Source organism: Onychomys torridus, chromosome 12 (genome assembly GCF_903995425.1).
Source record: "Onychomys torridus chromosome 12, mOncTor1.1, whole genome shotgun sequence".
Taxonomy (NCBI): domain Eukaryota; kingdom Metazoa; phylum Chordata; class Mammalia; order Rodentia; family Cricetidae; genus Onychomys; species Onychomys torridus.
The window spans coordinates 65971688-65982261 of NC_050454.1; the positions used below are offsets into that span (position 1 = coordinate 65971688).

Below are 10574 nucleotides of genomic sequence, written 5' to 3' on the forward strand. Positions count from 1 at the left end.
GTAAGCAATGCTCACTTTTATGAGCCTTATTTGCTTTCAAATTACGATCTTCCAATTATTGACAACTACAAAAAAGGAATATGTCCAAAACCATATTATTTTCTCTCAACTCAAGTTGTATAAAGGTTTTGATCTTTAATTAAGTCCCAGATATTCATAAATGCAAACATATATGCAATGTAATAAAAGTATGAACAATATATTGAGGTTTCAGACTGCACAAATTTATTGGATTAAATATTCAGTTTTCAAATAGGTTTGAATGAACACCAAAGAGCAGAGTATCAATAGCACAAAGTTTGAGGCATGATATGAGATGACACATTAATTTAAGATTCTAACAGAAGTTGAGGGTGAAAGAATTGTTAGTGGAAAGACAAAAAGGTAATAGAAGGTGAGTATAATAGATTGCATACAGGACATAGAAAAGTTGATTTTGATATTGTAAGGATACAGAGACTTAACAGTTGAATTTCTAGAAGGCACTGCTACAGAATGATCTATAACAAGAAGGTTGGCATGTAGTAGAAGCCAAGTATGCTGGGTAGCAGACACTGGACCCATAACCCAGGGAAGGGAAGCCAGAGACTCCACAATTCAGAGATCTGAAACCACTGGTTCCACAACCCATTGAATAGCAGCTTCTAGATCCATAGCCCAGGGAACGGCAGCTCCTGGACCCAAAGCCCAGAGACCCAACATATGTCCCCTGGCAGGGACTGCAAGGTGTAGAGCTCCTGGGGTAGTAGCAGGCTGTCTGGAAGGGGCTAGACACCACACAGGCCCTCTGGCAGCTGATGGGCTCAATGCAGGTCTCCTGACAGCTGGTGTTCAGAGAGGATCCCAGCTGGCAGGTGCTGGGAGAGCAGCTGGTAGTGGTGTAGACCAGGTTGCTGGGGTAGGAAGAACCACAGGAGGAATGTGAGGGCAGGCAGTGTCCGAGGGAGCGGGAGGAAAAGTTTCCAGAGCAGCAGCTGTAGGCCATGATGAGAGGAGATGTGAGTTCAGCTAGATGTACCTGAGAGGATTCTGAATTTGAATGTCATGCTGTGGAGAGCTGGGTTTATATATTCTCAGCAACAGGTGTGGTACCCAATAGTCTCACCCTTGATGCATTTGTGTGCTTCCTGGTTTACAAATGTGCACTTGGCATGTGAATAGTTTTCTAAACAGTATATTTATGGGTGTTGCAATTTTCTTATAATTAAGACAATGAGCTATTGCTATGTCATAGATGCTATGACTGTTTTACACTGATGCTTATTCATTGTGTCCAGGAAAATCCCTCCTTTTCCTCTTGGCCCGATTTTTATGTGTTTGTCAGAATGTTCTGAAGATCACATTTTTCTTCCATAGTTTAGTGATGGGCGGAATTTGCTCTTCTTTTTACTAATGAATTGGAAGCATCACTTTGCTTCCATTTGAAACCTACTGAAGATAACCTCATCTTTCACCATCATTTCTCATCCTCCAATATTCTTCTTTGTGGATGTGTAGCATTTCCCATGTACTTCACCTCCACTGGCTAAGGCAGAGTATGAGCAAAGTAACTTGAATGAGATTGAACCTAAAGGAGAGAGAGAGAGAGAGAAAGAGAGAGAGAGAGAGAGAGAGAGAGAGAGAGAGAGAGAGATGATTGAAACTGTGGTTAGAGCAAGGACAACACTGAGGCAGAGTCACAAGTACAGGGCATTTTGACCCTCATGAATAGAGTCAAAGAAATGAGAGAAGTAAACCATTTCATATCCTGTGTATCTGACAAGTGACCTGAGGGTTCTCTTCTGAGTTTGTGCCAGTATGGACTAGTCCATATTCACAAGTTAAAGCACAGGAAGTTCCGTGGACTATTGTCCTCCATGCTGTGGGTTCTGTAAAAACCTCAGTTTGCATGATATGAACCCAGGCCATGAGTCTAGGGAAAGTAAAGGATTCCCAGGGGATTCTATGGCAACTATAAAACAGAGTGCAGATCACAGGCCCTAAGCAAACACCCAGAGGCTGTGTGGTTCTTGGGAATTTTCTTTTTGTTGAGCTTTGTCTTAGGGGGGATTCTGGAGACCAAAAACAAATTAAAGAAGTGTCAACATATCTAATGTTATACAGCTTTGAAAATAAAAACATTTTTTGGTAGATATCAAAGAATTCTGATACATATTTAATCTTCAACATGTCAAACAGGGTTGAGAAAGAAAAGCATTTCAACTGTTTGCTTATTTGTAAAACTTCAGAGTTTTATTTTGGAAGCTGTGTGCAGACCACATCTAAATACTATCTACTAAGCCCATCTCTATTATTCTCACACATACCAAAGTATACTTCTAAGAGTAAAAATCATGTAGAAAGACTGGTTTGAAAAATGATCGATTAATATTAGCAGATGAAAGGACATGTTGTTGTATCAATTTGATACATTTTTTTTCTTTTAAATCATGTCCATTCACAGGAATATGTTTTCTATATGTAAACCTAAAAATTAACCTAAAGTATTACCACATATTCAAATTACAAATTAAAAGCCAATGAAACCAAGACTTATTAATAATGATAGAACAGACAGGAGTGAAAGTGGTGATTCACAAGCTATGGAAAACCTTGCTTCCCAGAATTGGTATACACATTTTTTCACACTTACTAATTTCCATGTTAATTGTTGGAATGGTGCTATTTGACTGGAAAAAGTATCAAGTAATATATTTATCACAATCACAAATGAACTTCCTCATAGGATTTTCAATCTGTTATCAAGATCTGTGACCTTTATTACCACAACAGTTGTAAACCTTTGGAAAGCTTTACTGGGATTCTTTAGATCAGATTATGAAAACAATTGTTGGAATTATGCTTTTGAAAAACTTGCTATGTCTAATATGAAGTTGATTTTAGCTTACCCTAAGTGATATTTTTTTCCACTCACTAGTGTGTTATTTGTTATGACTTAAAGATGTTTCATTTCTTCTTTAGGTATAGGTGTAAAAAAACCACTATTTGTATATGTGAGAATGGTTTAAAACATTGCATTGCTGTGCATAAAACTGATATATCAGCACATTCTCTCATCCCCTAAAATTAAGTGATAATTTTAAAAGCATTCTTATTTCATTTTTACTATTAAGAAGTATATGCTGTTATATAAGGAGAGGGCCAAAATTGGCTTAAGCAGACATTATTTAGCTATAGGCTAGATACAAGGTCCAAAATGAAACTCTCATTCTCTTCTTTTGCTTTATTAATTAATTTATTATTTAAAAGTTTCATATATTTTGATAATTTTCTTTCTTGTCTTCCAAATACTAGCAAGTCCACACGATTCATCCAACTTCATGTTTTTATTTCCCCCGTCTCAAAATAAACATGTAAACAAGAAAAATAAATTACATATGCAATGAAAAAAATTCTTTATCAGTTTCAGTAAACACGGCCAGGAAAAGACATCAACCTGAATTCTCTGGTATTTAACAGCATAATTAGTTTTTAAGTGGCATAAGCATGATTTGATGTATTCAGGTTTTGCACATTTGTATTTCTTCTCCAGAATCCTCCCTTTTGAGGGGACTTAGGACCAAGTGAAAAAGTCAGAGACCTATGTAATAAAGTGGTGGCAACCAGGCCTCAATTCTGTCACTTGTGATCATAAAAACTCTAATCATTTTCTTCCTTTCTGTATTCCTGGGTTCAATCTCATTTGATTTTTCCTTGCTTATATAGTTTCCTTGATATTGGAGCTAAATCACATAGGAAATGTTAGGGATTCCCATCGAATATTGGAAAATGAGAAGGATGGTGACAAGCAAGGTCCACCTTCAGTATGTTCCATAGGAAATGCAAAGTAATGATTCCAATTCATTAATAAGAACAGCAAATTACTGTCATATCACACACCATGAAGAAAAGTATTTTCCTCATAACATCCTATGACAAAACACATAAAAGTTACATTAAGAGGAAAAGGAGCAGTTTCTTTGCAGGACATGATAAAATAGTCATTACTATAAAACAGCCTTGGCATGTCTGGCACAGCAGTAGCTCATCATCTTTTCCTTTAATAAAACGACAACACCCATAAACACAATGAGCAGAAAACTATGCAAATGCAACTGCAATTACAGAGATTACTGAGTTCCATATTTGCAAACACAGAATCACACAAATATGTCAGGATGACCCTGTTGGGTACCACACCTGTTGCTGAGAATATATAAACCCAGCTCTCCACAGCATGACATTCAAACTCAGAATCCTCTCAGGTACATCCAGCTAAGCTCACATCTCCTCTCAACATGGCCTACAGCTGCTGCTCTGGAAACTTCTCCTCCCGCTCCCTCGGGCACTGCCTGCCCTCCTCACGTTCCTCCTGTGGTTCTTCCTACCCCAGCAACCTGGTCTACACCACTACCAGCTGCTCTCCCAGCACCTGCCAGCTGGGATCCTCTCTGAACACCAGCTGTCAAGAGACCTGCATTGAGCCCATCAGCTGCCAGAGGTCCTGTGTGGTGTCCAGCCCCTGCCAGACAGCCTGCTACTACCCCAGGAGCTCCACACCTTGCAGTCCCTGCCAGGGGACATATGTTGGGTCTCTGGGCTTTGGGTCCAGGAGCTGCCGTTCCCTGGGCTATGGATCTAGAAGCTGCTACTCAGTGGGTTGTGGAACCAGTGGTTTCAGATCTCTGAATTGTGGAGTCTCTGGCTTCCCTTCCCTGGGTTATGGGTCCAGAGTCTGCTACCCAGCATACTTGGCTTCTGCTACATTTTATCCTTACTGTTACACATCAACCTGTGGGTCTAGCCTTTATGGATTCAACTGTTAAATCTTTGTAGTCTTACAATATCCAAATCAATATCTCTGTGCCCTATACCCTTGTTTTCATACTTCCTTCTACCACTGTCTTTTCAATGATCCTTCAACTACTTCTTTCATCCTCAACTTCTGACAGATTCTCAGATTAAGGATAACTCAAAGTATGTTTTACTATCTGTCCTCTCAAATATATATTTGGTGTTCATCCAAGAGTATCTAAAATTTGAAATTTTTAATTAAATAAATTTGATTTGTGCAATCTTACATCTGGATGTATTATTATTTTGTTTGTAGTGTTAAAAGTATTTGGAAGTCTTAAATCATAATCAGCAGGATTATTTGTTGGGATTTGTTGTACTCATTTTGTATACGGAGATGTGTTAGACGGAATAATGTGGGAAGACATTCATTGACATCTGCTAACAGGGTTCAAACTGCAGTGGCTTGGGATTGAAGGACATGAATTTCTACAGAGCCAGTAAATTAAGGTCATTAACATGAGAAATAGAAATGCAAATACCAAGAATATTATATTGTATGATTCAGATAGTGAAATTTGTACAAAAGCAAAAGCTTATTTTGCTCTAGAATTTGAATGTAGATTCTTTTAGACAAAAGATAACCCAAGTTTTAAGCAGCTATCAGGGTGGTTACATGTACTGTGTTAGAGCTCGTACCCCTGCTTCTCAAGATTGGAGTGCCCCTGCTTCTCAAGTTTGGGGTGCCCCTGCTTCTCAAGTTCGGGGTATTATTCCTGTACCTTGTTTTTAAATGGTGCTTGAAAAACCCACTGAGCTGTGTTCAGGTGGAGCTGGGTCCATCTGATGCTTCTTCCAGCCACAACTTCAAATCAACAGAAGAGCAGTTCATCCATGAAATTTTGAGTTTTTAGTCAGTGTCACCCTGAGCCTCAAAGCAGACTTAAAGCTACACACCTTGGTGCAATTTATTTAAAATAATGTCTGAGAAAAAAGGCAATGCAGGTATGGTGGGAATTAAAGGTTAAAAAGATTTGAAAAAAGAAACAAATCTTTTTTTTTAAGTATGTATTTTAGTGTTTTTATAAGGGAAAATTGAAATGCAATATCCCAGGAACTCCCAGAGGACATTTTGAACAATACATATGTCCACAGAAAGGAAGCAATTAGGTTTGAATTAAAAGTTGCACCATCAAGAATAAGGCATATAATTTACTGGGTTATGTCTTTATATGAGTGTTTGCCTGTGTAACCACTTGTGCTCTACCTGAGTGTCTGGTGCCTGTAGAAACAGAAGAGTATTAGATAGCCTGGAACCTGAAGTATGGATTGCTGTGAGCTGCCCTGTGGGATCTGGAAATGGGACCTGGATCTTCTACAAAAACATCATGTACTCTTAGTCACTGAACTATCACCCCAGGTCACACTGAACATTTTTTTTAGTGTTTGCTAGCCATTTGTGTTTCTTGTTATAAGATTTTAAAAATATGCCTCTTTTATTTTATTTATTTATTTTTATTTGTTCTTCTCTCCACAGTGCATCTCAACCTTAGCTTCTCCTAAACTGTACCTCTCCTGGTTCCCTCTCCCGCCTGCCTCCTCTGTCTCCAAGATCAACTGCTCCTGTTTCCCTTCAGAAAAGAGCAGGCCTCCCAGATATCAGCCGAACATGACACAAGACGAAATAAGACTATGCACAAACATCCATATCAAGGCTGGATGAGGCCACCCAGGGTGAGGAAAAGGATCCCAAGAACAGGCAAAGGAACCCACCACCCCCAAGCCCACTCTTAGGAATCCCACAAGAACCACAAGCTAAACAACCAAACCATGCATGCAGATGGCCTAGCGCAGACCCATGCAGGCTCCATGATTGCTACTTCAGTCTCTGTGAGCCCTATGGTCTCTGCTTAGTTGAGCCTGTGGGCTATGTTCTCCTGGTGTCTTCCACTCCTCTGGCTTCTATAATTCTTTCTCCTCCTCTTCTGCAGGAACACTGTCTAATGTTTGGGTGGGAGTTTCTGCATCTGCTTCTATCTGCTGCCAGAGAAAGTCTCACTGATGACAATTGGGCTAAGTACAGATCAATGAGTATTGCAGAATATAGTTACAAATTATTTCACTGATTATTTTTTTGTCAGTTTTGTTTGGTTCTACACTAGATCTCTGAGCTATCCCAGTTCCAGTTCCTGGCCATCCAGGCAGTGTGGGACATGAGTTGCCTCTCCTGGCATGGGCCTCAAGTTAGACCAGTCATTGGTTGGCCACCCACACAAGCTCTGAGCCATCATTGCCCCAGCACATCTTTCAGTCAGGACAGGTAGGAATAAAAGGTTTTGTGGCTGGCTTGGTGTCCCAGTTCCTGTGAGCCTTGCCTGGTTACAGAAGACGGCCTGTTCAGGATCCACAGCCTCTTTTACTAAGAGTCTTCACTAATGTCACCATCATAGGTTCCAGGACATTTCCACTGTACTAGGTTTCCACACTGCCCCCTAAAGGCCCCCTATACCAGTCATCTCACCCTGTACTCTCTCCCTCTGTCCATTATATTTTTAATTAAAATATAATTACATCATTTTTTCCCTTTTCTGCCTTTAACCACTTCCATGTTCCAATTCCTTAGCTCCTACTCAAAACCATGGCCTTTTTTATTATTGCTACATATGTGTATAAATGTATAAATATATAAAAACAACCTGTTTAGTCTTTTAGTGTTGCTTGTAGGTATACAATTTCAGATCTCACCACTTGATATTAGATTGCCAATCATGGATCTTAAGACTGAGGAAGACCTAGTCTCCCTGTCTCAGCCTTCCTTGGTTACCTATATTTCTTTGTCTAGGATGGGGTCCTATAAGACTTCCCTCTTTCAAAATAGCATGTCTATTAGTATTACTTTTTTTAGATTCTATTTATGCAACATTATTGTTGAGGTATCATAGGTATAGCTTCCCTGCAATTTCAGGGATCTTAGACAGGATCTAAGAGAAGATTCCTATTCCTCTGTCTATTGCAATCTTTTTAATCCCTCTTCTATATCCCCTAAGCCTTAGTAGCAAGAGTTGTGTTGGAGATATATCCATTGAGTCTGGGAACCCGAAAATCAGTTTTCCTCTATGTCTTTGACTTATTGTGGTTTTCTGTAATGGTTTATGTCTACTACAATGAGAATCTTCTTTCAGGAGGCTTGAGAGCTTATAGTAACTTGCCATGCTGGTCATTGTTGTAGTTTATAGGTGTCACAACTGAGTATGCCTATTGAATTTCTCCCTCACTTAGCAACATAGTGTCTCCTGGTACTCTAAAAGCCAATAATCACAGAACAGGCTTTCAGGCAAGATCCAGCTTAATTTATCTAAGTCTTGGGCCCAAAGTCTGCATGTCTTCAGAAATAGGAAATTTAACTCCTGGGAAGCAACCAAGGACAAAGACAATAGCCATATTGTTCTGGAAGTTTCTTGATCTCCCCTGAACAATAACTAACAAAGGGGTATCTCATTTCTTATGCCTAGTACTGAGATTATGTGATATACAAATATCTATTATAACTTAGGTATATAATTTTTAATTTATACACATTGATATATATTAAATGTAATTTCAGGTAAATTAAAAAAATATGATTCCTTCTGAGTCTGGGTTACCTCACTCAGGATGATTTTTTTCTAGATCCATCCATTTGCCTGCAAACCTCATGATGTCATTGTTTTTCACTGCTGAGTACTCCATTGTGTATATGTACCATATTTTCTTTATCCTGGCTGTTTGGAACCTTGGGCTTACACAGGGACACATGCTCAGCCTGGAAGGAGGGGACTGGACCTGCCTGTACTGAATCCACCAGGTTAAATGAATCCCCAGGAGAGTCTTGTCCCTGGAGGAGATGGGAATGGAGGGGAGGGGCTGGGGGGAAGGTGGGGGTGGGGACAGGACGGGGGAGGACAGGGGAACCCATGGCTGATGTGTAAAATGAAAACACAAATATAATAAATAACAAAAAAAATTAAAAAATATGATTCCTTGTGTTTTTTTCAAAAATCCTTAGCAGTTCTTTTCTCTTGCCTACTGCATTGACCATTCTTATTTCCATATCTCAGTTTTAATTGGTTGTTTTATTGATGTTTAGTTTTTGTAAGTTATTTGTGTTGTCTAGAACCTAGTCAAGTATCAGATGAATAGTTCACATTGATTTTATCCCAATTAGTGGACTCTTCCTTCACTAACTGAAATTGTCCTTTTGAATTTTATTATCTTATATTTGTCCACTGTTAGACTGACAACTTATACTAAGGAAGTCTTATCCAGAAAGTATAGGTCTGAGCCTATGAATTGAAATGTATGCCCACGTTATCCTCTAGAGTCTCAGCTTATGTTGTTGGTAGTTTTTTACTGTTTGCTCTTTACTCTTTGGGGGGCCCACCGCACACCTCCCAAATAAATTACACACAGGGAGGCTTATTATTTCTTATGAACACCTGGCCTTAGTTTGACTTGATGCTAGCCCGCTTTTCTTAATTTAAATTATCCTGTCTATCTTTTTCCTCTGGGCTTTTATCTTTCTCTATTTTTGTATATCTTTTCTTTCTTTCTTATTCCATGTCTGGCTGTGTAACTGGGTGGTTGGCCCCTGGCATCCTCCTCTCTTTGTTCTCTTGCTCTTTCCTCTTTCCCCCCCAGATTTCTCCTTCTAGTTATTCCCTCTGCCCACCAGCCCCACCTATCCTTTCTCCTGCCTCTTCATTAGACCATCAGTTCTTTATTAGACCATCAGGTGTTTTAGACAGGCAAAGTCACACAACTTCATAGAGTTAAACAAATGCAACATAAAAGAATGCAACACATCTTTGCACCATTAAACAAATGTTCCACAGCATAAAAAATGTAACACATCTTAATATTCTACAACAAGAGTAGGTCTTATGATGATGTCCTGGATCTACCGGCAGTTAAGTGCAAGATGAGATATGAGGAAATGTCTAGTTTGTTTTTTTTTTGTTTTGTTTTGTTTTTTTGTTTTGTTTTGTTTTTGTCGGCATGTTTAGAACTAGGATTCCCAGGACCATTTGTAGAAGATGTTGCTTTTGCTTCAATGTTACGTTTTTTGCTACCTTGGTAAAATCTTAGGCAGCTGTTCTTGTAATGATGAACCTGCATCCTCTATTCTGTCTCATTGATCTTGTATCTATTTTGTGTAAGAAACATATCGTCTTAATATTAAGGCTCCATACTATACAAGTTGAAATTAACTAATTCAGGAGTTCATTGACTGGCCTCAGTAGTACCAACACCTATGTGTATTTTGAGTCTGATATTATATGCTCTCCAAGTTTCAGTACCCAGTTGGCATGCCCTCTGTTCCATTGACTTCTGGGTTATCTTCCAGACCTAGATGCCATACTTTGATTTATTTCTGTTCTGATCCTCAATTCTCCTGACTCCAGTAGCTGTTATGAGACTCCTGAAGTCTGAGTTTTTCTTCTACCTGAGTCCATGCTTCTGCTCTGTGATTTAGAGCTCATGGTCTGTGTTCTAGCACTGTGTCATCTCTGGCCACTACTCTGGATCCATGATTTTACTGTACCAGATCTTCAGCCTGTGTGCTCATTCCTCTGATCAGTTCTGACCCCATGCCTGGAACCATGACTTCCTCTTGCCCAAGCTGATAAACTTGTGGATAGTGCACCACTGCATGGATTGGTCTCTCCCTCTCCTAGTTCTTATTTCAAATGAACCACACCTACATCTTTGACTTCAGCTTGGCTTTTCCACTCTACTGAAGACAGAAGGATACAAGCTACTAG

General features: G+C 39.3%; 2 protein-coding genes across 2 annotated transcripts; one reads left to right on the forward strand and one right to left on the reverse strand.

Moving 5' to 3' along the window:
* Positions 1-475: 475 nt before the first annotated feature.
* On the reverse strand, positions 476-985 carry LOC118593718 (keratin-associated protein 13-1-like). Its single transcript, XM_036203184.1, has one exon. It carries the CDS (start codon positions 983-985, stop codon positions 476-478), a length of 510 nt encoding a protein of 169 aa, XP_036059077.1.
* A 3292-nt stretch (positions 986-4277) lies between these two features.
* Positions 4278-4805, forward strand: LOC118593868 (keratin-associated protein 13-1-like). The gene has a single exon (XM_036203450.1). It carries the CDS (start codon positions 4278-4280, stop codon positions 4803-4805), a length of 528 nt encoding a protein of 175 aa, XP_036059343.1.
* Positions 4806-10574: the final 5769 nt, after the last annotated feature.